This window comes from Acipenser ruthenus, chromosome 54 (genome assembly GCF_902713425.1).
Source record: "Acipenser ruthenus chromosome 54, fAciRut3.2 maternal haplotype, whole genome shotgun sequence".
Taxonomy (NCBI): domain Eukaryota; kingdom Metazoa; phylum Chordata; class Actinopteri; order Acipenseriformes; family Acipenseridae; genus Acipenser; species Acipenser ruthenus.
The window spans coordinates 6050694-6077029 of NC_081242.1; the positions used below are offsets into that span (position 1 = coordinate 6050694).

The following is a 26336-nucleotide window of genomic DNA, read 5'->3' on the forward strand; positions in this document are numbered from 1 at the left end:
CAGACCCCTGACCAATTCTCTCATATTACATATTATTTTTTAATCATTTAACCTTTTATATATATATATATATATATAGGCGCTGGGTTTATATAATTTTTGGTGGTGCCCAGTCAGAGTCCAGCCCCCTATACTTGCAGTCTGATAAAAAAAAAAGAAAATTATATGGATAGATTGGAAACAGTAAAATGTTTAACAGTTTCTCTATATTGCATAAAACCACTACCGTAAGAAAAACATATTGTGGTTGTACTTAATTATCTATTTTATTATATATTATTGCTTTCGTATGCCATACACTCTCTCCCTCTTCCTCCGCTAAGAACCTCTGAGTCACCCTGGACCCCTGCCTCTCTTATTCCCAGCACATCTCCACTCTGGCACGCACTTGCCGATTCTTCCTGAGCAACATCCGAAGAATCCGACCCTTCCTCACCAACTACGTCACCCAGATCCTGGTCCAGGCCTTGGTACTCTCCCGCCTAGACTACTGCAACTCCCTCCTGGCTGGCCTCCCTGCGTCTGCCACCCGTCCGCTCCAGCTCATCCAGAACTCCGCTGCCCGCCTGGTGTTCTCTCTCTCGCTTCTCCCACGCAACTTCACTACTCCGCTCACTCCACTGGCTCCCGATCACCGCTCGCATCCAGTTCAAGACTCTTGTACTAGCCTACAGATGCCTTGACCAGACTGCACTCAGCTACCTCCAGACCCTCATCTCTCCCTACACCCCCACTCGACCTCTCCGCTCCGCCTGCACTAGAAGACTGGCTCTACCTCCTCTACACTCCCCTACCTCCAGAGCCCGCTCCTTCTCCACCCTCGCTCCGCAGTGGTGGAATGACTTTGCCACAGATGTCAGGACTGCCCAGTCCCTGACCACATTCTGGCGCATCCTTAAGACTCACCTCTTCAGACAGCACCTGTAGAAACTCCTCTTTTTCCCCCTGGGACACTTATCACCCTTCCTTAAATGTGCTTTACTTGCTCTTATCTGCCCCCTATTTTACTGCATTTAATCCTGAACTTCAGAGTACTGTAATCTGCCAAGTGTTTAATCTGTAGTATTTTGTATTTAATCATATCCTGATGTAACTATCACTGACACTGTTATCTGCTGTATTATTGAATTGTATTTTGTCACACTTGTACTTGCTTGAACCAAAGTCATTGTATTTAACTTGCTCTTAATTGTATTATTACTTGTACTGTGATACTTGAAATGTATTTGCTTACGATTGTAAGTCGCCCTGGATAAGGGTGTCTTCTAAGAAATAAATAATAATAATAATAATAATAATAATAATAATACCGAGTTGGAGTACATTGTCCTATACAATGGTATAATATTAGAGGATAAACGACAAAGCTCAGCTGAATACAGTAACAACCAAGTGCTGATGGATCCATAACCCACAAAAGCAAATACTTCCTAAAATTATATTTAAAAAAGTAGCTCCTACTTTTGCGATGTTCTAATTGTTTCCAAGTAAACTGATAATGTTCTCTGTGTTGCTGCTCTGAACACACAAACACTGTGTTTAACTTGAAATAATTAAACCAACTGTGCTCTAAATTACTTACTTAGACTAATAATTGGTAATAATTATTAGGAAGATAGGACGCCTAAAAAGTTCCACAACCAGTTTTTGCACATCAACCTGCAAATTTACAGATTCCTTCAAACAAGAACAGGTTTTCAGCCCAGAGTGTGTGTATAAAAGCAGCTGTTCTCTCTCTCCACCCATTTCACCTGGATATGTCTCTGTAGAACACCATGAAGGTCGTGTTGGGCATCCTGGTTCTTCTCCACTGCGCAGCACAGGGTAACACATACATTATATTCTTCCATTGTATTTGAATTGACCTCAATTGGAAGAAAGTAAAGATAGGTGGAGACTTTCTTTATGTATTTGATTTTAGTTCAGATACAATGCCATTTGAATGTATCGTTTTCGCAATTGATATTTCTTAATGCATCCAGATAAAGTCTAATCAGAGTCTTAATACTAGCAACTTCAAAATCTATTTAAAAAAACACTTAGAAATAAAGGAAAGCTTGTCAGTTCAATTACAAACATGTCAACTAGAAAAGTCTTTTTATCGTCTTCAAGTGAAGTCGTTGATATTTTTTACTTCAAAGTCTAAGCTACTCCATCCTTCTGAAAAGGTAAGATCAACCTTTCATATATTGTATTGTATTACATTGTTATATGCTGCTGCTTCTTGTAATTGATCTTCCTTAACCTATCCAGATAATGGTCAAATTGTCTAAACAGCACCCAATCTTAACACTGCCAACCTTACATGTAACCTGCTGGTTTATTTTTTGCTAGCCTTGTTTAATTCTTGAAAACCTTACTAAAGGTAGAGGTCTATGATTGAGACATGTTTTGTTTTAGGGAGGCGGGATTAAGATCCACCTCTCTTTTGACCCCAATAGGTTTTGGAATATGCAAAGTGTACAGCATATTTGTTTTGCTACATTAAATCTATTTTAGATCACAGTTATGATACAGTATAGCAATTGATGTCTTTATATTATAAAGTGACAAGTGGAAGATGGAATTGTAGTGCTATGCTCCAGTTTAGAAAATAAAAACGAATCAGTCACTCTAACGTCAATAATATTGGTATATGTAGATCATTATAAAAAACAAAAATAAAATGAAACTTTTTTAGATGTACTGTTAATGTACAAAAGCCATTTGTTGGCACAATTTCCTCAGGAACATGACATTTAGAGTTGAGTAAAGCGCTTAACCCTGTTTGGAAGGTTACAGTACTATTACTAGCCTTCCAGTTTCCTGTGCATTTAGCGTTGGAATCTGTGAGTGTCTTAAAGCTGTTTTGACGTTCCTGATACACTATTGCCTGACCCTCAAGCAGTTCTTTGGTCAAACCCAGTTATTGGCGACTAAATTAAGACTCTGATGAACATATTGAGCAAGATCAAGTATTCCGACCCTTATAAAAGTTACCCATCGTAGAAGCACAGCAAAGCGTAGTGAAAGAATGGTAAAGCACAGGTATGCATTGCAAAGCCAAGCGAAGTATGGTAAAGCATATTAAAAAGGCATGGTAAATGTATTGTATAACTATAGGAAAACTGCTAAATTACTGTAGAAACTGAACATAGTCAACGTTTATAAGGATAGGGGAGACCGGGGCTGGTTGTCACACTTTTCACTCTTTATTATTTTCTTCGATCTGGTGACATTCTGTGAGCTTCCTCGTTATATTGAAGAATAACTCTTCACGTACAAATTTATGTTTTTTATTTCAGCCTAACTTTATTCCAAATATGATATTTATATGGTTGAAAATGCGCTGGTCACCTGTGACAACCTGCCCCATACTGGGTTTGGTTGTCACACAATAGTAGACAATAATGCAACATTTTTTGTTTTTTTTAAATAACATAAAGTTTCTACTGTGTACAATGACAGAAAAAAATTGTATTTTTACTTTTTATGTGAACATAAAAAATATAGAGCTATATATATTTGAAATGTTGACCCATGCTACAAGTCGTCATTTCTCAATCATTTTTTCTGTCATCCCTCGTGTGTTTTTTTTATGTCAGCCATTATTTGTATCAGGTATCATTTGTATATTGTGTCACTCGAATTTCGAGTCATGGCGAACCTCTGTCAATGAAATTCTCTGTCAATCATCAGACAGCATTTTTTCTGCGACTGCCAATCACGTTTCTAAGTTTTCATTGGCTACTGCGAATGTCAATCAACTGAAAAATGTAAATGAAAAATATGAAGACAAAAAAAATAAATAACTTGAAGTAAATGTTAGTATTGCTACGTGAATGAATAAAACGCAAAATAACGCACTTTATTCCTGAAGTGTCATTAGGAGACTCTATTATTAGAAATGTATTTATGTGTGGATACACCCATAAAGAAATTGCAAGACTCACTGAAGCCATTACGAAAAAAGCATACTGTAAGTGTAGTGTGTTCCTGATAACTGACGCTGAGACGTGAGAAATGACCATGTCCTAATATGGACACCGTACACATGTTGGTGTAAAAAAAGTAGAAAGAAAAAAATAGAACACTTCTTCCTGTAGGATTTACACGTGACAACCAACCCCAAAAACTATGTGACAACCTGCCCCAATCCGACTCCACATGACAATTTAATTCTCTCAGTACTACTGGGAGAACCTACTGGTTTTGTTTTTACACCAAAAAATAGCCAGTATCTGGTTCTATTAACATGGCCATCAGTTCAAACAAACTCCAATACTACTAAGAGTTATAACATAAATAACAAGATATACATGTTTTACTTTGGGTATGAACAAAATGAAATATGTGCTAACCTTTATGCTGGATGGAATTGACCTCAAATTACAAGATGGTTGAGTTCCAGACAATAGAACACACATTTCAGTGTTAGTATCACCTGCCTGCACCATCTAGTGAGCACTGAGACAGCAAGCCCTGGTCTCCCCTACTGGTGAAGGTAGAAAATCTTACAATGCCTGTCTGGTAAACTGTTTGTTCCTGCACTAAATCATTTTAGACAGAGACTAGGATAACAAATTAAAATATACGTATCCTTGGAAGTGGACAAGCTAACACCAGCCTTGATTTTATCTCAGAAAGTGACCAGACAGCAGGGTTGGCGATTTTTTATTTATTTTTAAACCACTAGATTGGCTTTTAAATTGGCCATCAGCCTTCATTTTTGATTTACAAGCAGAACGTACAAACGAGATTGCAACAAAGTTAATAAGCGATTACATTTAACTAGCTATATAATAAGACACTGTAAGACGCTATAAGCAATAAGACACAACAGTGTGTTGGTTGTGCTAGAATAAGGAGGCTGTGTGGTCCAGTGGTTAAAGAAAAGGGCTTGTCACCAGGAGGTCCCGGGTTCAAATCCCACCTCAGTCACTGACTCACTGTGTGACCCTGAGCAAGTCACTTAACCTCCTTGTGCTCCGTCTTTCAGGTGAGATGTAGTTGTAAGTGACTCTGCAGCTGATGCATAGTTCAAGCACCCTAGTCTCTGTAAAATCGCTTTGGATAAAGGCGTCTGCTGAATAAACTAATAATAATAACCGCACGCCAAGGGGCATAGTAAGGCAGGAGGCCGTAGTTGCTGGGACTTGTTCTTGCCTGTTGATTGTACTGTAATAATTCAATGGCTTGGAATGCCTACCAGCCAATCAGGACGCAGATATCTCCCAACCCACTTTATAATGAAAAATAAAGTGTTTGATGCCAGACACACTTTATTCTAATCGTTCTGCGTTACTGTATTTACATGAGGCACTTCTGGTTTGAAATGAAAAGACGATGCTGAAGTTGGCTTCTTATTCGCCAGCTTCTTATTCGCATTCCAGCTTCTCATTTGCATCCTGCAAATGTAACACAAATTGAATAAGTAACTGGGGTATTTCAGGGGTTAAATCGCTCTGGGCCACTTATTTTAATGTTGGTTCTCACAGAGAGGGACCCCTCTAAGTCACCCATGGGTACCCCGGCCCAAAAACAGACATTATAAATCATTAATAACTACTTTTATAATGTGATTCAATAATCTCAGCTCCATCCACCGATTTGACCTTAATAATCTCATTTATAAATGGTTCTAAAGCTATTTCTTGCTTGAGCTTTCATATTTATGTAGTATCTATTAATCATTAATATATGGATAATAAAGTGTTTATTAGCAGACCTTATTATAAAGTGCTTTTGATTATTATTAGTCATTTAGCAGACACTTTTATCCAAAGCAATTTACAAAGACTAGGGCGTGAACTCTACATTAACATCTGAACAAAGACCTGTCAGTGACGGAGCAGGGAGTTGAACCAGGAACCTGCTGGTATCAAGACCCTTTCTCTAACCACTGGACCACCAAGCCTCCTTGATGGAACCATCCTGACACACTGAAATAGACTTGCAATTTCAAACAAGAAAAGACAAAAACCTAGAAACACTCGGGTTTCTACCAATAACAGAAGAATTTAAATACACTTTTGTAAAAGAGCTAGAAAATGACAATACAAGAAAAAGAGAAAACTTGCTGACCAAAAACGTACAAAGTCGTACAGTATTGTGCAAATGTATTGGAACACCTCAAGATGTGTCATTTCTATGCTTTATATTCCTACCTGTGTGATTTACATTTTGCACTCAGTAATCAGTGATATACAAACAATTGGCACTTGTGTCAAAATGATAGACCACTTTGTGCTTTAATCTTAAACTGCCATGTGCTCCTTTTCTCTTCGTTTTTTTTAATACATTAAATTTGTGGCCTACTGAAGTCATATTAGTCCAGTTTTACAATTTAGACTAATTTGCTTATTTTTACAATTTTCCAAGATTTTCAGATTTCTAAAAGCAACCAGCTGTCCAATGATCTCAAAGATAACACAAGTGTAAAGAATTAAAAAAAGCTTTGCAAAGGACTTTGTAATTGATTTATTTATGTATTTCTTGCAAAGGGCTACACATGTTTTTATTTATTTGTAGTAGCTTCAGTACTTTTTTACACCTTGCTTAAAACAACTATCATTTTATGAGTCAAATGGCAATCATTTTAAATGTTGATTAAATGCTGTAAAAAAAAACAACTGAATGAAGTGGTCTCTAAACCCCTCATAATTTCATTTTGTATCTATTTGGTCAAACTAGCTTGACAGGGTAACTTCCAGCAGAACCCAGCTGTTAATAAATGATCGCTTGGTACAGCCTTCAGTTACAGTAGAAAGCTCACTGTTGAAGTCTCGCGAGCACCACACCACAGACGCAATGTGATTTTAAAATTGACAATGAGACACTTTTGAAACAACATGACCATACACCCATTGCTGGTACTGGGAATCCAATACTGGTACGTATCCTCGGAAGTGGACAGGGCTAACACCAGAAATGACCAGACTGTGCTGTACTGCTTAATTAACAAGGGTGATATGAATGTGTCATTTGAATTCTTCTTGTGCTTTCCTCACAGTGCAAACCCTGTTATGCTTAACTTGTGCTGCTGGGACTGATGAAGCCTCTTGTACGGCGATTAATTACTGCGATGTTGATGAAACATGGTGTTTCAGTACTTATACAGTCTCAGGTAAGATCAGTGCAGACGCACTCTCTTACACCCATACTCTCTCACTCTCTCTTACAATCACAAACTCATTAAATTGTCAACATTGGACAAGTGGTGGGGGTGGGGATGTGTGTTAATGAACAAGATAATGAAGCAAACAATGACAGTGATGGATAGAAAACTAAAACCAGGGCTTTAACACTGTGTATCATTTGTTACCTTAAGAATAGTAATAAGTAGGGTTATATTTCCATTATCTTAAAAAAAAAAATGGTCCAATGTTGAACGATGGACAAAGCATCTTGAGTTTGTGGTTATGGGATCTCTGAACAGTTTGAATTTCTTTCTGCATTGCTCTCTTAGGAAGCACCATCACTGTTGAAAAAGGCTGCACGCTCACTTGTGTACCTGACCCACAAACATTCTGTTGCACTACGATCGGCTGCAATGGTAAGCCTTTTACTTGTACTATTCATTGTAATTGCTTCTTGTAATTGATCTTCCTTAATCTATCCAGATAATGGTCAAATTGTCTAAACAGCACCCAATCTTAACACTGCCAACCTTACATGTAACCTGCTGGTTTATTTTTTGCTAGCCTTGTTTAATTCTTGACAACCTTACTAAAGGTAGAGGTCTATGATTGAGACATGTTTTGTTTTAGGAAGGCGGGATTAAGATCCACCTCTCTTTTGACCCCAATAGGTTTTGGAATATGCAAAGTGTACAGCATATTTGTTTTGCTACATTAAATCTATTTTAGATCACAGTTTTGATACAGTATAGTAATTGATGTCTTTATATTATAAAGTGACAAGTTGAAGATGGAATTGTGGTGCTATGCTCCAGTTTAGAAAATAAAAACGAATCAGTCACTCTTTAACGTCAATAATATTGGTATATGTAGATCATTATAAAAAACAAAAATAAAATGAAACTTTTTTAGATGTACTGTTAATGTACAAAAGCCATTTGTTGGCACAATTTCCTCAGGAACATGACATTTAGAGTTGAGTAAAGCGCTTAACCCTGTTTGGAAGGTTCAGTACTATTACTAGCCTTCCAGTTTCCTGTGCATTTAGCGTTGGAATCTGTGAGTGTCTTAAAGGTGTTTTGACGTTCCTGATACACTATTGCCTGACCCTCAAGCAGTTCTTTGGTCAAACCCAGTTATTGGCGACTAAATTAAGACTCTGGTGAACATATTGAGCAAGATCAAGTATACCGACCCTTATAAAAGTTTCCCATCGTAGAAGCACAGCAAAGCGTAGTGAAAGAATGGTAAAGCACAGGTATGCATTGCAAAGCCAAGCGAAGTATGGTAAAGCATATTAAAAAGGCATGGTAAATGTATTGTATAACTATAGGAAAACTGCTAAATTACTGTAGAAACTGAACGTAGTCAACGTTTATAAGGATAGGGGAGACGGGGGCTGGTTGTCACACTTTTTACTCTTTATTATTTTCCTCGATCTGGTGACATTCTGTGAGCTTCCTCGTTATATTGAAGAACAACTCTTCACGTACAAATTGATGATTTTTATTTCAGCCTAACTTTATTCCAAATATGATATTTAGATGGTTGAAAATGTGCTGGTCACCTGTGACAACCTGCCCCATACTGGGTTTGGTTGTCACACAATAGTAGACAATGATGCAACATTTTTTGTTTTTTTTTAAATAACATAAAGTTTCTACTGTGTACAATGACAGAAAAAAATTGTATTTTTACTTTTTATGTGAACATAAAAAATATAGAGCTATATATATTTGAAATGTTGACCCATGGTACAAGTCGTCATTTCTCAATCATTTTTTCTGTCATCCCTCGTGTGTTTTTTTTATGTCAGCCATTATTTGTATCAGGTATCATTTGTATATTGTGTCACTCGAATTTCGAGTCATGGCGAACCTCTGTCAATGAAATTCTCTGTCAATCATCAGACAGCATTTTTTCTGCGACTGCCAATCACGTTTCTAAGTTTTCATTGGCTACTGCGAATGTCAATCAACTGAAAAATGTAAATGAAAAATATGAAGACAAAAAAAAAAAATAACTTGAAGTAAATGTTAGTATTGCTACGTGAATGAATAAAACGCAAAATAACACACTTTATTGCTGAAGTGTCATTAGGAGACTCTATTATTAGAAATGTATTTACGTGTGGATACACCCATAAAGAAATTGCAAGACTCACTGAAGCCATTACGAAAAAAGCATACCGTAAGTGTAGTGTGTTCCTGATAACTGACGCTGAGACGTGAGAAATGACCATGTCCTAATATGGACACCGTACACACATGTTGGTGTAAAAAAAGTAGAAAGAAAAAAATAGAACACTTCTTCCTGTAGGATTTACACGTGACAACCAACCCCAAAAACTATGTGACAACCTGCCCCAATCCGACTCCACATGACAATTTAATTCTCTCAGTACTACTGGGAGAACCTACTGGTTTTGTTTTTACACCAAAAGATAGCCAGTATCTGGTTCTATTAACATGGTCATCAGTTCAAACAAACTCCAATACTACTAAAAGTTATAACATAAATAACAAGATATACATGTTTTACTTTGGGTATGAAAAAAAATGAAATATGTGCTAACCTTTATGCTGGATGGAATTGACCTCAAATTACAAGATGGTTGAGCTCCAGACAATAGAACACACATTTCAGAGTTAGTATCACCTGCCTGCACCATCTAGTGAGCACTGTGACAACAAGCCCTGGTCTCCCCTACTGGTGAAGGTAGAAAATCTTACAATGCCTGTCTGGTAAACTGTTTGTTCCTGCACTAGATAATTTTAGACAGAGACTAGGATAACAAATTGAAATATACGTATCCTTGGAAGTGGACAAGCTAACATCAGCCTTGATTTTATCTCAGAAAGTGACCAGACAGCAGGGTTGGCGATTTTTTTATTTATTTTTAAACCACTAGATTGGCTTTTAAATTGGCCATCAGCCTTCATTTTTGATTTACAAGCAGAACGTACAAACGAGATTGCAACAAAGTTAATAAGCGATTACATTTAACTAGCTATATAATAAGACACTGTAAGACGCTATAGACGCTATATTAAGACACAACACTGTGTTGGTTGTGCTAGAATAAGGAGGCTGTGTGGTCCAGTGGTTAAAGAAAAGGGCTTGTCACCAGGAGGTCCCGGGTTCAAATCCCACCTCAGTCACTGACTCATTGTGTGACCCTAAGCAAGTCACTTAACCTCCTTGTGCTCCGTCTTTCAGGTGAGATGTAGTTGTAAGTGACTCTGCAGCTGATGCATAGTTCAAGCACCCTAGTCTCTGTAAAATCGCTTTGGATAAAGGCGTCTGCTGAATAAACTAATAATAATAACCGCACGCCCAGGGGCATAGTAAGGCAGGAGGCCGTAGTTGCTGGGACTTGTTCTTGCCTGTTGATTGTTCTGTAATAATTCAATGACTTGGAATGCCTACCAGCCAATCAGGACGCAGATATCTCCCAACCCACTTTATAATGAAAAATAAAGTGTTTGATGCCAGACACACTTTATTCTAATCATTCTGCGTTACTGTATTTACATGAGGCACTTCTGGTTTGAAATGAAAAGACGATGCTGAAGTTGGCTTCTTATTCGCCAGCTTCTTATTCGCATTCCAGCTTCTCATGTAACACAAATTGAATAAGTAACTGGGGTATTTCAGGGGTTAAATCGCTCTGGGCCACTTATTTTAATGTTGGTTCTCACAGAGAGGGACCCCTCTAAGTCACCCATGGGTACCCCGGCCCAAAAACAGACATTATAAATCATTAATAACTACTTTTCTAATGTGCTTCAATAATCTCAGCTCCATCCACCGATTTGTCCTTAATAATCTCATTTATAAATGGTTCTATAGCTATTTCTTGCTTGAGATTTCATATTTATGTAGCATCTATTAATCATTAATAAAGTGTTTATTAGCAGACCTTATTATAAAGTGCTTTTGATTATTATTAGTCATTTAGCAGACACTTTTATCCAAAGCAATTTACAAAGACTAGGGTGTGAACTCTACATTAACATCTGAACAAAGACCTATCAGTGACGGAGCAGGGAGTTGAACCAGGAACCTGCTGGTATCAAGACCCTTTCTCTAACCACTGGACCACCAAGCCTCCTTGATGGAACCATCCTGACACACTGAAATAGACTTGCAATTTCAAACAAGAAAAGACAAAAACCTTGAAACACTCGGGTTTCTACCAATAACAGAAGAATTTAAATACACTTTTGTAAAAGAGCTAGAAAATGACAATACGAGAGAAAACTTGCTGACCAAAAACGTACAAAGTCGTACAGTATTGTGCAAATGTATTGGAACACCTCAAGATGTGTCATTTCTATGCTTTATATTCCTACCTGTGTGATTTACATTTTTCACTCAGTAATCAGTGATATACAAACAATTGGCACTTGTGTCAAAATGTTAGACCACTTTGTGCTTTAATCTTAAACAGCCATGTGCTCCTTTTCTCTTCGTTTTTTTAATGCATTGCATTTGTGGCCTACTGAAGTCATCAGTATATTAGTCCAGTTTTACAATTTAGACTAATTTGCTTATTTTTACAATTTTCCAAGATTTTCAGATTTCTAAAAGCAACCAGCTGTCCAATGATCTCAAAGATAACACAAGTGTAAAGAATTAAAAAAAAGCTTTGCAAAGGACTTTGTAATTGATTTATTTATGTATTTCTTGCAAAGGGCTACGCATGTTTTTATTTATTTGTAGTAGCTTCAGTACTTTTTTACACCTTGCTTAAAACAACTATCATTTTATGAGTCAAATGGCAATCATTTTAAATGTTGATTAAATGCTGTAAAAAAAAACAACTGAATGAAGAGGTCTCTAAACCCCTCATAATTTCATTTTGTATCTATTTGGTCAAACTAGCTTGACAGGGTAACTTCCAGCAGAACCCAGCTGTTAATAAATGATCGCTTGGTACAGCCTTCAGTTACAGTAGAAAGCTCACTGTTGAAGTCTCGCGAGCACCACACCACAGACGCAATGTGATTTTAAAATTGACAATGAGACACTTTTGAAACAACATGACCATACACCCATTGCTGGTACTGGGAATCCAATACTGGTACGTATCCTCGGAAGTGGACAGGGCTAACACCAGAAATGACCAGACTGTGCTGTACTGCTTAATCAATAAGGGTGATATGAATGTGTCATTTGAATTCTTCTTGTGCTTTACTCACAGTGCAAACCCTGTTATGCTTAACTTGTGCTGCTGGGACTGCTGATGAAGCCACTTGTACGACCCAAGTCTGCGCAGGTGGTGAAACATGGTGTTTCAGTACTCATACAGTCACAGGTAAGATCAGTGCAGACGCACTCTCTTACACCCATACTCTCTCACTCTCTCTTACAATCACAAACTCATTAAATTGTCAACATTGGACAAGTGGTGGGGGTGGGGATGTGTATTAATGAACAAGATAATGAAGCAAACAATGACAGTGATGGATAGAAAACTAAAACCAGGGCTTTAACACTGTGTATCATTTGTTACCTTAAGAATAGTAATAAGTATGGTTATATTTCCATTATCTTAAAAAAAAAAATGGTCCAATGTTGAACGATGGACAAAGCATCTTCAGTTTGTGGTTATGGGATCTCTGAACAGTTTGAATTTCTTTCTGCATTGCTTTCTTAGGAAGCACCATCACTGTTGAAAAAGGCTGCGCACCCACTTGTGTAGCTGACCCACAAACATTCTGTTGCACTACGAACAACTGCAATGGTAAGCCTTTTACTTGTACTATTCATTGTAATTGCTTCTTGTAATTGATCTTCCTTAATCTATCCAGATAATGGTCAAATTGTCTAAACAGCACCCAATCTTAACACTGCCAACCTTACATGTAACCTGCTGGTTTATTTTTTGCTAGCCTTGTTTAATTCTTGACAACCTTACTAAAGGTAGAGGTCTATGATTGAGACATGTTTTGTTTTAGGAAGGCGGGATTAAGATCCACCTCTCTTTTGACCCCAATAGGTTTTGGAATATGCAAAGTGTACAGCATATTTGTTTTGCTACATTAAATCTATTTTAGATCACAGTTTTGATACAGTATAGTAATTGATGTCTTTATATTATAAAGTGACAAGTGGAAGATGGAATTGTGGTGCTATGCTCCAGTTTAGAAAATAAAAACGAATCAGTCACTCTTTAACGTCAATAATATTGGTATATGTAGATCATTATAAAAAACAAAAATAAAATGAAACTTTTTTAGATGTACTGTTAATGTACAAAAGCCATTTGTTGGCACAATTTCCTCAGGAACATGACATTTAGAGTTGAGTAAAGCGCTTAACCCTGTTTGGAAGGTTACAGTACTATTACTAGCCTTCCAGTTTCCTGTGCATTTAGCGTTGGAATCTGTGAGTGTCTTAAAGGTGTTTTGACGTTCCTGATACACTATTGCCTGACCCTCAAGCAGTTCTTTGGTCAAACCCAGTTATTGGCGACTAAATTAAGACTCTGGTGAACATATTGAGCAAGATCAAGTATACCGACCCTTATAAAAGTTTCCCATCGTAGAAGCACAGCAAAGCGTAGTGAAAGAATGGTAAAGCACAGGTATGCATTGCAAAGCCAAGCGAAGTATGGTAAAGCATATTAAAAAGGCATGGTAAATGTATTGTATAACTATAGGAAAACTGCTAAATTACTGTAGAAACTGAACGTAGTCAACGTTTATAAGGATAGGGGAGACCGGGGCTGGTTGACACACTTTTCACTCTTTATTATTTTCCTCGATCTGGTGAATTTCTGTGAGCTTCCTCGTTATATTGAAGAACAACTCTTCACGTACAAATTGATGTTTTTTATTTCAGCGTAACTTTATTCCAAATATGATATTTAGATGGTTGAAAATGTGCTGGTCACCTGTGACAACCTGCCCCATACTGGGTTTGGTTGTCACACAATAGTAGACAATAATGCAACATTTTTTGTTTTTTTTTAAATAACATAAAGTTTCTATTGTGTACAATGACAGAAAAAAATTGTATTTTTACTTTTTATGTGAACATAAAAAATATAGAGCTATATATATTTGAAATGTTGACCCATGCTACAAGTCGTCATTTCTCAATCATTTTTTCTGTCATCCCTCGTGTGTTTTTTTATGTCAGCCATTATTTGTATCAGGTATCATTTGTATATTGTGTCACTCGAATTTCGAGTCATGGCGAACCTCTGTCAATGAAATTCTCTGTCAATCATCAGACAGCATTTTTTCTGCGACTGCCAATCACGTTTCTAAGTTTTCATTGGCTACTGCGAATGTCAATCAACTGAAAAATGTAAATGAAGAATATGAAGACAAAAAAAAATAAATAACTTGAAGTAAATGTTAGTATTGCTACGTGAATGAATAAAACGCAAAATAACGCACTTTAAGTGTCATTAGGAGACTCTATTATTAGAAATGTATTTACGCATGGATACACCCATAATGAAATTGCAAGACTCACTGAAGCCATTACGAAAAAAGCATACCGTAAGTATAGTGTGTTCCTGATAACTGACGCTGAGACGTGAGAAATGACCATGTCCTAATATGGACACCGTACACACATGTTGGTGTAAAAAAAGTAGAAAGAAAAAAATAGAACACTTCTTCCTGTAGGATTTACATGTGACAACCAACCCCAAAAACTATGTGACAACCTGCCCCAATCCAACTGCACATGACAATTTAATTCTCTCAGTACTACTGGGAGAACCTACTGGTTTTGTTTTTACACCAAAAGATAGCCAGTATCTGGTTCTATTAACATGGCCATCAGTTCAAACAAACTCCAATACTACTAAGAGTTATAACATAAATAACAAGATATACATGTTTTACTTTGGGTATGAAAAAAATGAAATATGCGCTAACCTTTATGCTGGATGGAATTGACCTCAAATTACAAGATGGTTGAGTTCCAGACAATAGAACACACATTTCAGTGTTAGTATCACCTGCCTGCATCATCTAGTGAGCACTGAGACAACAAGCCCTGGTCTCCCCTACTGGTGAAGGTAGAAAATCTTACAATGCCTGTCTGGTAAACTGTTTGTTCCTGCACTAAATAATTTTAGACAGAGACTAGGATAACAAATTGAAATATACGTATCCTTGGAAGTGGACAGGCTAACACCAGCCTTGATTTTATCTCAGAAAGTGACCAGACAGCAGGGTTGGCGATTTTTTATTTATTTTTAAACCACTAGATTGGCTTTTAAATTGGCCATCAGCCTTCATTTTTGATTTACAAGCAGAACGTACAAACGAGATTGCAACAAAGTTAATAAGCGATTACATTTAACGAGCTATATAAGAAGACACTGTAAGACGCTATAAGCAATAAGACACGACAGTGTGTTGGTTGTACTAGAATAAGGAGGCTGTGTGGTCCAGTGGTTAAAGAAAAGGGCTTGTCACCAGGAGGTCCCGGGTTCAAATCCCACTTCAGTCACTGACTCACTGTGTGACCCTGAGCAAGTCACTTAACCTCCTTGTGCTCCGTCTTTCAGGTGAGATGTAGTTGTAAGTGACTCTGCAGCTGATGCATTGTTCACACACCCTAGTCTCTGTAAGTCACTTTGGATAAAGGCGTCTGCTGAATAAACTAATAATAATAATCGCTCGCCCAGGGGCATAGTAAGGCAGGATTCCAAGGTTGCTGGGACTTGTTCTTGCCTGTTGATTGTACTGTAATAATTCAATGGCTTGGAATGCCTACCAGCCAATCAGGACGCAGATATCTCCCAACCCACTTTATAATGAAAAATAAAGTGTTTGATGCCAGACACACTTTATTCTAATCATTCTGCGTTACTGTATTTACATGAGGCACTTCTGGTTTGAAATGAAAAGACGATGCTGAAGTTGGCTTCTTATTCGCATTCCAGCTTCTCATTTGCATCCTGCAAATGTAACACAAATTGAATAAGTAACTGGGGTATTTCAGGGGTTAAATCGCTCTGGGCCACTTATTTTAATGTTGGTTCTCACAGAGAGGGACCCCTCTAAGTCACCCATGGGTACCCCAGCCCAAAAACAGACATTATAAATCATTAATAACTACTTTTATAATGTGATTCAATAATCTCAGCTCCATCCACCGATTTGTCCTTAATAATCTCATTTATAAATGGTTCTATAGCTATTTCTTGCTTGAGCTTTCATATTTATGTAGCATCTATTAATCATTAATAAAGTGTTTATTAGCAGACCTTATTATAAAGTGCTTTTCATTATTATTAGTCATTTAGCAGACACTTTTATCCAAAGCAATTTACAAAGACTAGGGTGTGAACTCTACATTAACATCTGAACAAAGACCTATCAGTGACGGAGCAGGGAGTTGAACCAGGAACCTGCTGGTATCAAGACCCTTTCTCTAACCACTGGACCACCAAGGCAACAAGAAAAGACATGAACCTTGAAACACTCGGGTTTCTACCAATAGCAGAAGAATTTAAATTCACTTTTGTAAAAGAGCTAGAAAATGACAATACAAGAAAAAGAGAAAACTTGCTGACCAAAAACGTACAAAGTCGTACAGTATTGTGCAAATGTATCGGAACACCTCAAGATGTGTCATTTCTATGCTTTATATTCCTACCTGTGTGATTTACATTTTTCACTCAGTAATCAGTGATATACAAACAATTGGCACTTGTGTCAAAATGTTAGACCACTTTGTGCTTTAATCTTAAACAGCCATGTGCTCCTTTTTCTCTTCTTTTTAATGCATTGCATTTGTGCCCTATTGAAGTCATCAGTATATTAGTCCAGTTTTACAATTTAGACTAATTTGCTTATTTTTACAATTTTCCAAGATTTTCAGATTTCTAAAAGCAACCAGCTGTCCAATGATCTCAAAGATAACACAAGTGTAAAGAATTAAAAAAAAGCTTTGCAAAGGGTTTTGTAATTGATTTATTTATGTATTTCTTGCAAAGGGCTACGCATGTTTTTATTTATTTGTAATAGCTTCAGTACTTTTTTACACCTTGCTTAAAACAACTATCATTTTATGAGTAAAATGACAATCATTTTAAATGTTGATTAAATGCTGTAAAAAAAAAACAACTGAATGAAGAGGTCTCTAAACCCCTCATAATTTTATTTTGTATCTATTTGGTCAAACTAGCTTGACAGGGTAACTTCCAGCAGAACCCAGCTGTTAATAAATGATCGCTTGGTACAGCCTTTAGTTATAGTAGAAAGCTCACTGTTGAAGTCTCGCGAGCACCACACCACAGACGCAATGTGATTTTAAAATTGACAATGAGACACTTTTGAAACAACATGACCATACACCCATTGCTGGTACTGGGAATCCAATACTGGTACGTATCCTCGGAAGTGGACAGGGCTAACACCAGAAATGACCAGACTGTGCTGTACTGCTTAATTAACAAGGGTGATATGAATGTGTCATTTGAATTCTTCTTGTGCTTTACTCACAGTGCAAACCCTGTCATGCTTAACTTGTGCTGCTGGGACTGCTGATGAAGCCACTTGTACGACCCAAGGCTGCGCAGGTGGTGAAACATGGTGTTTCAGTACTTATACAGGCACAGGTAAGATCAGTGCAGACGCACTCTCTTACACCCATACTCTCTCACTCTCTCTTACAATCACAAACTCATTAAATTGTCAACATTGGACAAGTGGCGGGGGTGGGGATGTGTGTTAATGAACAAGATAATGAAGCAAACAATGACAGTGATGGATAGAAAACTAAAACCAGGGTTTTAACACTGTGTATCATTTGTTACCTTAAGAATAGTAATAAGTAGGGTTATATTTCCATTATGTAAAAAAATAAATGGTCCAATGTTGAACGATGGACAAAGCATCTTGAGTTTGTGGTTATGGGATCTCTTAACAGTTTGAATTTCTTTCTGCATTGCTCTCTTAGGAAGCACCATCACTGTTGAAAAAGGCTGTAAGGCCGCTTGTGTTGAGACAGAGAACCCAAGAACATCCTGTTGCCTTAAGAACAACTGCAATGGTAAGCCTTTTACTTGTACTATTCATGTTAACACTAGCATGCCTCCTACTGTTGTCTCACTGTGCTGTTGAAATCAGTACTTTAATCAAGAACTGTGTACCCAGTTGAGAAAATAAAGATCTGAATTTAGCTTACATTTCATTTATAGTCAGAAAGCAGGGAATGTATTGCACCAAAATACAGGCACTTTGTTTTTAACAAGAGGTAGAAACTTTGATGTAAAGCTGTGTCACAAAGTTCTTTCCAGATAATCAGCCAGCACGCTGCACACCAGCTACTATGGGTCATATCCTAGGGGCTCTGCATCTGGATGCAGCCACAATATGTACTGTTAGCTTGGGATCTGCTGACAAATGGCTGATCTGATTTGCATGTGCACTGTACACACACACACATGCACATGCACACTTGAATGTGAAAAGACTTCAAAGTCCATAATGTTATACCAAATAGAGTTCTACATTTTCCTTAATGTAATTTAATGTGTATTTTTAATAAATCTGCTGAAAATTACGTTACAAATCGCATTGTACACAGGGACATTTTAACATTGTGATCCTCCTTTTATCATTTACGAAGCCTATTGAAAGACCTTTTGAAGATTTAAGGCGACAATGTCAGAAATTATTTATGTTCTGAAAGACATTACTCAACAACCTAACATTGCAGAGATATTATTGTACTGAATTCATAGAACAAGTTGAAACCATAATAACCATTGATAAATAACAAACTATTTAATGGGTTTTATAGCAGTTTTTATTTTCAGGCAATTTCATTTGTGATTAACTTGCTACATTTCAACACTACTGAAACATGTTTGATAATATAATATAATATAATATAACATAATATAATATAATATAATATAATATAATATAACAATTGCTTATCATCCCCAGTACTTCCCAGCTCTGCAGTTGAGGGCATCCTTTCAGCCCTAGTGAAGCAATCTATTTGCTAATCCCTACTGCAATATTCACCAGGTCCCACATTCTTCTTTTTTAGTGGTTCAGATGAGATGCTACACCTGCCCTGAAACGAGTGATGAATCAACATGTACTGTATCCGTCTGCGACCTTACACAGACTACGTGTATGAACACCTACAAGAAATCTGGAACAGGTAAGTGGTGACAGCAGGGTGTCCTGTCTGTCTCGAGACTCTCTCTGTCCCTCTGCCTGTTTCTCTCCATTCATTGCTTCATTGCTTTCTCTCTTATACTTTGCTCTGCTTTTACTTAGTTAAAGTGATATAAGGGTTATACTGTGTGTTTAGTTACAAACATCAATCACATATATTAACACTATTTTAAAATTATCATATATTAGAAAACATAATATACATTGTCATATATATACTGTATATGATTATATACATTGTCTATGTAAGAAGTCTTTGAAATGCTGTCCTGTATGTCATATACAGCATTATTTCTACCACAACGTGCGATTACTCCATGACAAAGATGAAACTCTTTCTTCTTGGTCTCTCATCACTTCCCGTGCTGCTGTTCAGTTTCACTCCAATGCTCAACAGTAGTTGGATATTTTGAAATACACATGTTGAGCTTTCAGTATCCCTTTTTAGGACCAACTGCCACCTACTCTGTGTCAAAGACCTGTGCTACCAGCGCGACTTGTATTAATCAACAGGATGTATTTCCTCTAGAGCTATGCTGCATGGGATCCATGTGTAATGGTAAGACCCTTTGTGTTAATCTGGTAGTTATTTATTTATATTAAATAATTATGTTATCTAATATGTGTAGGCTGTGTAAGCTGCTTTGGATAAAAGTGTCTGTGTGGAAGGATGGTGGGTAATTCACTGAAACACACGGGAGAGGTTTTATTTGAAAACCCTGCACTGGTGCCCAGTTTTAATATTTTGGATATTTCTTTTAGGCCGCAGAGGGCGCTGTTGTCCGTGGCCTGAGTACCGCCAACGGTAAACAGGACCACAGAAATACCAATACTGGTAAACAGTTAAAAGCTGGCACAATCACAGGCGCTCAAAATAATGATGAAAACAAAAGGAGAAAAAAATAAAACACAGTAATAAAACTATAAAATAAAGGTGCTGCTTAGGGGCAGCAGTGTGGAGTAGTGGTTAGGGCTCTGGACTCTTGACCAGAGGGTCGTGGGTTCAAATCCCGGTGGGGACACTGCTGCTGTACCCTTGAGCAAGGTGCTTTACCTAGATTGCTCCAGTAAAATCCCAACTGTATAAATGGGTAATTGTATGTAAAAATAATGTGATATCTTGTAACAATTGTAAGTCGCCCTGGATAAGGGCGTCAGCTAAGAAATAAATAATAATAATAATAATAAGCTGGTCAGCTCGGTCAGCTCGGGATCTCCGTCCTACGCTGTTATGCACTCTACACTGGGGTGGCCAAGGTTCCCCTATCACTACATACGACCCCTCAGGTACGTAACAATATATTTTAATAAATGGTTTATTTATTACTGGCTGTCTTCCTCAGCCATGCTTGCCTGTTTTTGTCACTCACTCCAACCACTGGCGTTCCTGCCTGGTCTGTGTTTACACTGGCCTTCTCAGCCAGCGTCTCTGTGTATTCCCAATCACGGGTTACCCGAATGCACAACCAAGAGCAGTACAATCCCCCAAGGCCCGCCTCTCAGCCACTCAGAGAGAGGGAAAGCCAACACACCCTCTTCCCCACCTCCCCGTATCACTGCCATGACTGACAGGCAGATCTACGAGGCTGCTGCCCCATTTCTGCAGTACCACGCATGCGCCAGAGAGTCAACACAGATCTACCCACCCTCCCCGTTACAATCTACTAATTAATTAATTAATTAATTAGATGATAATAATAATAATAATAATAATAATAATAATAATAATAATAATAATAATAATAATAATATGCTCACATTGAAAATATCAGCTATGTAGGGTTTCCTGTAAAATGCATTATTGATTTCAATAGTTTACAAAATGACCTGTCAAATTAGCTGTTAGCAGTGGTGAAGGGATTCAGCTGGTTACCTGACAAACTAGTAATTTCTAAAACCTCTATTATTTATGAGTCTGATTTCTCAAGTACCATTACCACAGATAATCCCCAATGAAACGCATGCACTAGAATGTCAGATTAATACATAGTTATTAAAAAAACTGTACCATCATTTATTCTCTTACCTGATGGAGAGCATTTACAATTGCTTCTTACTAAATGGGATATGAAGCCATTTGTACTTAAGGTATTTGTTTGATTATTTATAAATTTCACACCATTGAGTGTTGTAGTGTAATGGATTCGGTTGTAGAGTCTGTAAGTTTTAAGTATTAAGTAGTTTTATTTTAAAACTGATATAGAGATTGAAGATGTTCATTATAAGAGGAAATGAACCATGTGTGTCTGTTAAGACTTTCATCTTTATAAACATATTTATAGCTCTATATTATTATGAATTAGTTATTGAACAGATGTTTTTATCCAAAGCGACTCAACTGTTGCTGCAGAGTCACTTCCAATAGGACCTAATTTGTTTTATGTCTCATCCGAAGTGTGCAGATACTCAGATAGGCAGAGGAATTCATTTACATTAAATTAAATTAATTTGAACCCAATTAAACTTTGTAAAACTGTGTTAATTACACCTGCATAACAATTCATTCTACATACTATAGAAACATGTGAAAATATTTACTAATAAGAAACAATAGGAATAAATTAATCAAGTCCCCACAGCTTTGTTTGATACGTCTTGGTGGTTTTACAGATGAATTGATATGCTTCCAATGTGCTGAAGAAACCAATGAACGTTACTGTGATCTAAGTTTCTGTGGAGCTGCAACATTCTGCCAGAGTGACTACAAACTCAACGGGGAAGGTAAGCGCTTCTCCTTCATTTGGGGTTTCTATTCTTTGTGTTTCCAGTTTGGTGCTTGTGAATTCCAGCTGGTGAAAGGAGACCGTTGAGAGCAGTTCTGGTCATCTCTAAGGAGTCCATTCCTAGCAATCCTTTTCGTAATCCTCAAATCTAACATTACATACACCTCACTGCTTCATTGCTGCTTTTCAGCCACATTTCCCATGTTTGGAGATTTAAAATACATAAATGCCTTATCATTAACTGACTATTATTAAGCATGGTAGAACCCTGTTTAGAATAACGTAACACATAACTTTGTACAGTAACTTATGCCTCACATATTAACTTTCAGTGGACACTTTCTTTTTTCCAGAGCATGCAATATTGTCCCACATGGAAAAATAAAAGCAGTATAGTGGAACCATAATATGTAGATGTTACTGTAGAGTCACAGAGGATTTGATTCTGTATAAATGCCTTGCTTATTGATTTGTCAGATTCACTGATTTGGCACTAGCTGGTTCTGTCACCACTAACCTTGCTTTTCTCCACCTTACAGGAGTGCCTGTTGTCACTAAGTCCTGTGCAGCTGATTGCAAAGCTGTTGACAATACAGCAGACAAAAACGTGAGGACAACTTGCTGCAAAACGGGATTTTGTAATGGTAAGGCTGCTATTAACTTATAAAATGGTTCAATCCCATTTTTTCACTTTAATCTCGGATATGTATATAGTTTAAAAACACCATGGGATGTTTTATTAATTATATTTTTATTAAATATTTGAAGCTAGACAATGTAGGTTTACGTTACAAAATGAGAAACAATGTGTTATAAAAACCGTTTATAAGGTTTAAAATTCATATTCAAGTGATCTAATCCCTAAATCCTCTCCATTTGTATAATGAAGACAGCCCTTCTCCCCGCTCAGATAGTTATTTCTACAGGAAGAGGTTTGACTTTCTTAATCTTGCCACACAAAGCATCAGGCTCCTAGTTTAATTAGCCATTACAGATCGACCACAGTTTAGCTCAGTTGAATAGCCCTCCATGCCTTTGATTCTGGATGGCAGTGCAATGAGCTGCTGGAGACCTATTCATTAAACCCCTGTGTTTATCTTTCAGGAAACGCCTTGAGTTGCAACACTTGTACTAATGAAGCTGACGAACCTAAATGTGCAGCAACAGCCTGCGCTGCAGCTGACACACGATGTCAGAGCACTTATACCCTCACTGCACCAGGTAAGCTGTGATCACAAGGGGAAAGGTGACTGATACCTGTGTCTCTGTCGCCAGCTCGTTCCTCCTCTGCACATTTAAAAGGACAAGGGCCTGTGGGTCCACTCCATAGTAAATGTATGTTGTGGTATTTGTGAAGTACACTGAGAGTCTTGAAGGTTGCAGGTTCATGATTACAGTCTGAGTACTGAGAGAGAGGACCTGTTTCAGAGCTCAGTAGAGGCTACAGGGGGTGCTTTTAACTTTGGAGTTTTTTCAAAGAGTCACACATTGCGATGCATGACAGAACATGATAAGCGAAGTGATTTATAAACAACAAAATTAATACAATAGTTAACTGTGGTTTTCCAGACCTGTAATTTGCTCTTTAGCACTTCATCACACACTGTGTAAGGCTAAGGAATTCACTGACACAGGAGACAAAGTTGGAGTTTTAAACATCACTCAGGTGCACGATTTATTTTTTTCCCATAAGGTGGCACTGTTGCACTGTTATTACCAGCAATGGTATAAGTGACTGGCAGTTCACCCTTGGTGCACACGCAGGTGCACAAAATAATAATAATAACAAGGTACAAAGAAAAAGAGAAAATAAAACATTATTAAGAATTCTACAAAATAAATGTGCTGCACTCTGCAGCGTTTCCCCAATCGTCGCTACCCGCACGGCCCGGGCCTCCGTCCTACACTCCACTGTTTATATATATATATATTTTTTGGGGTCTGCCCAAGATTTCCCTGCTACTACTATAGGTCTTTTCTGTTGTGTTCTCTGGTTGTTGGTCTCCGGCCGTTCTCGGTCTGAGAGCAGAACTTCCGCTAGTTTGTTTTTCATCCTAAAGGGGCAGATCTGAGGGAACAACAGAACGTTATTTTATAGGCCCAGCATTCCACAAGGCCTGCCTCCCAGCCATTCAGAGAGAGGGAGAGAGCACACACCCTCTCCCAAACTCTCCGTGTCACTGCCATGACTGACAGGCGGATCTTATGAGGCTGCTGCCCTCTTCCTTCAGAACCATGTATGCGCCAGACAGTCAGCACAGACTTCATCCCTGTTACACAGACCTTTTTTGCACTGTATTTTAATAAGGGGTTGATATATCACCCAGGCTGTGGGAATCACCTGTGAGATTAATAAAGAGTTCATATGATGGTGGTATTGAGATCTATATTTACATTCATTATATGCAATGGTGTTGTGCCTTCCAGGACCCTCTTGACAATGAGAATACATTCAATGTCAATTGATTGCTAAGGGTGTCTGGTGCCTAACCTCGTTTGTTGTATTCCTTTTATAGATGTTCCAGTATCAAAGGCATGTGCTGAGGCTTGCAAACCATCCGCTACTGTGAAGTGCTGCGGTACATCTCAGTGCAACGGTAATGCTAACGTTATTGTTAATTATTACAACGACAGTCACTGAGGCGGCACACTGTAAATGGTAGCTTCAAGTTACAAGCCACAAAAGTCATCCCATCCCACCCACAAGTCAGCTGCATCCAGGCTAGGCTTTTATTATTAGTAGTAATTTAGCAGACACTTGTATCCGAAGCGACTTACAGAGACTAGTGGGTGAACTATGCATCACAACTGCTGCTGCAGAGTCACTTCCAATAGGACCTGGGCTTTACGTCTCTGAAGGACGGAGCACAAGCAGGTTAAGTGACTTGCTCAGGGTTACACACAGTGAGTCAGTGGCTGACCATGGAACCTCCTGGTAATAACCTACTTTCTTTAACAACTAGACCACCAAGCCTCCTTTGTATCATGGGTACTGAGATAAGGGTAGATCTAGTCAATAATAAGGGGAGCACTGGAAATGTGAAACTTACAAATGTCAAGTAGACATTAATATTTTATCATTAGGTCTTTATCAATGTCTCATTATGAAGAGATTGATAAACGTATTGAAACACTATCAGGTATCTGTCTATTTAAGCCAGCCGTAGCCCAGCCTCTCCTTCCTTATTCATTGTCTCTCCCTGGCTTGTTTTGCAGTGGACCTCTTGAAATGCTACACCTGCACCGACTTGACAGATGAAACTAACTGTAAAGATATAACAGTCTGTGGGTACGGTGACATGTTCTGTAAAACCACTTACAAACTAACTGGAACTGGTAAGTAATGATCCCTATGGGCCGGGTTTCTGTGACTATAACAAGTTTACCTTGCTTCTCTTTCTCTCGTCCATTCCTACTTAGTGTTGGGATTAACATGGATTTTTCCAGCAGCTTCTTTCTAAATAAAGACAAGAACATCTTTGCAGCCATCACAAGAGTCAAGTTTACATTGCACTAATGTTTACAACATTCAAGTCGCCATTCAATCAGCTAACAATAGTATTCAAGCCAGATAAATGGAAATCTACAATCAGGGCTGTTTTGTAAATGTACCTCCACCTACAAATCCATGCTAAAATACTTTTTATTACATGCTTCCCATTGTTTTTATTCTCTAATACAATGTTTGAAATGGCAAGAGTAACAAAGCACTGTGTCAATTGATGAGATAATAGTTATAGAATTATGACTAACTTTCTTTTTGGATTCATTGATAGGTGTCACCGTCAGCAAGGGATGTGCATCAACTTGTACTGTAACAACAGCTTTCCCGCGAGATGAGTGCTGTCAGGGAGAACTGTGTAACGGTAATACAAATACTATTGTAATATTGTTAATAAAATCAAAACTACAGGTGTTCAAATACATTTTTTTTGACTGCATATATATTTATTTTAAAACGTACATATATAAACAGAGCAGTCAGTACTTTTTTTTACACCTTGCTTAAAACAACTATGAAAGCACTTTTATCTGTCAAATGGCAATTATTTAAAATGTTGATTAAATGCTGTAAATAAAAAAAAAAAACAGAATGAAGAGCTCCCTCAATTTTCAAGTACCATTACCACAGATAATCCCCAATGAAACGCATGCACTAGAATGTCAGATTAATACATAGCTATTAATAAACTGTACCATTATTTATTCTGTTAACTGATGGGGAGCATTTATACTTGCTTCTTAGTAAACGGGATTTGAAGCCATTTGTACTTAAGATATTTATGTGATTCTTTCTGAATTTCACACCATTGAGTGTTGTA

The 26336-nt window shown here is 37.6% G+C and overlaps 1 protein-coding gene across 1 annotated transcript; it reads left to right on the forward strand.

Annotated features, from left to right (window-relative positions):
• Positions 1-1756: 1756 nt before the first annotated feature.
• LOC131723250 (keratin-associated protein 9-2-like) lies at positions 1757-24452 on the forward strand. The gene is made up of 10 exons (XM_059016878.1): positions 1757-1824; positions 6992-7105; positions 7448-7534; positions 12325-12438; positions 12781-12867; positions 17602-17715; positions 18057-18149; positions 19158-19274; positions 21902-22012; positions 24442-24452. Exons 1-10 carry the CDS (start codon positions 1776-1778, stop codon positions 24450-24452), a joined length of 897 nt encoding a protein of 298 aa, XP_058872861.1. The 5' UTR covers positions 1757-1775.
• Positions 24453-26336: the final 1884 nt, after the last annotated feature.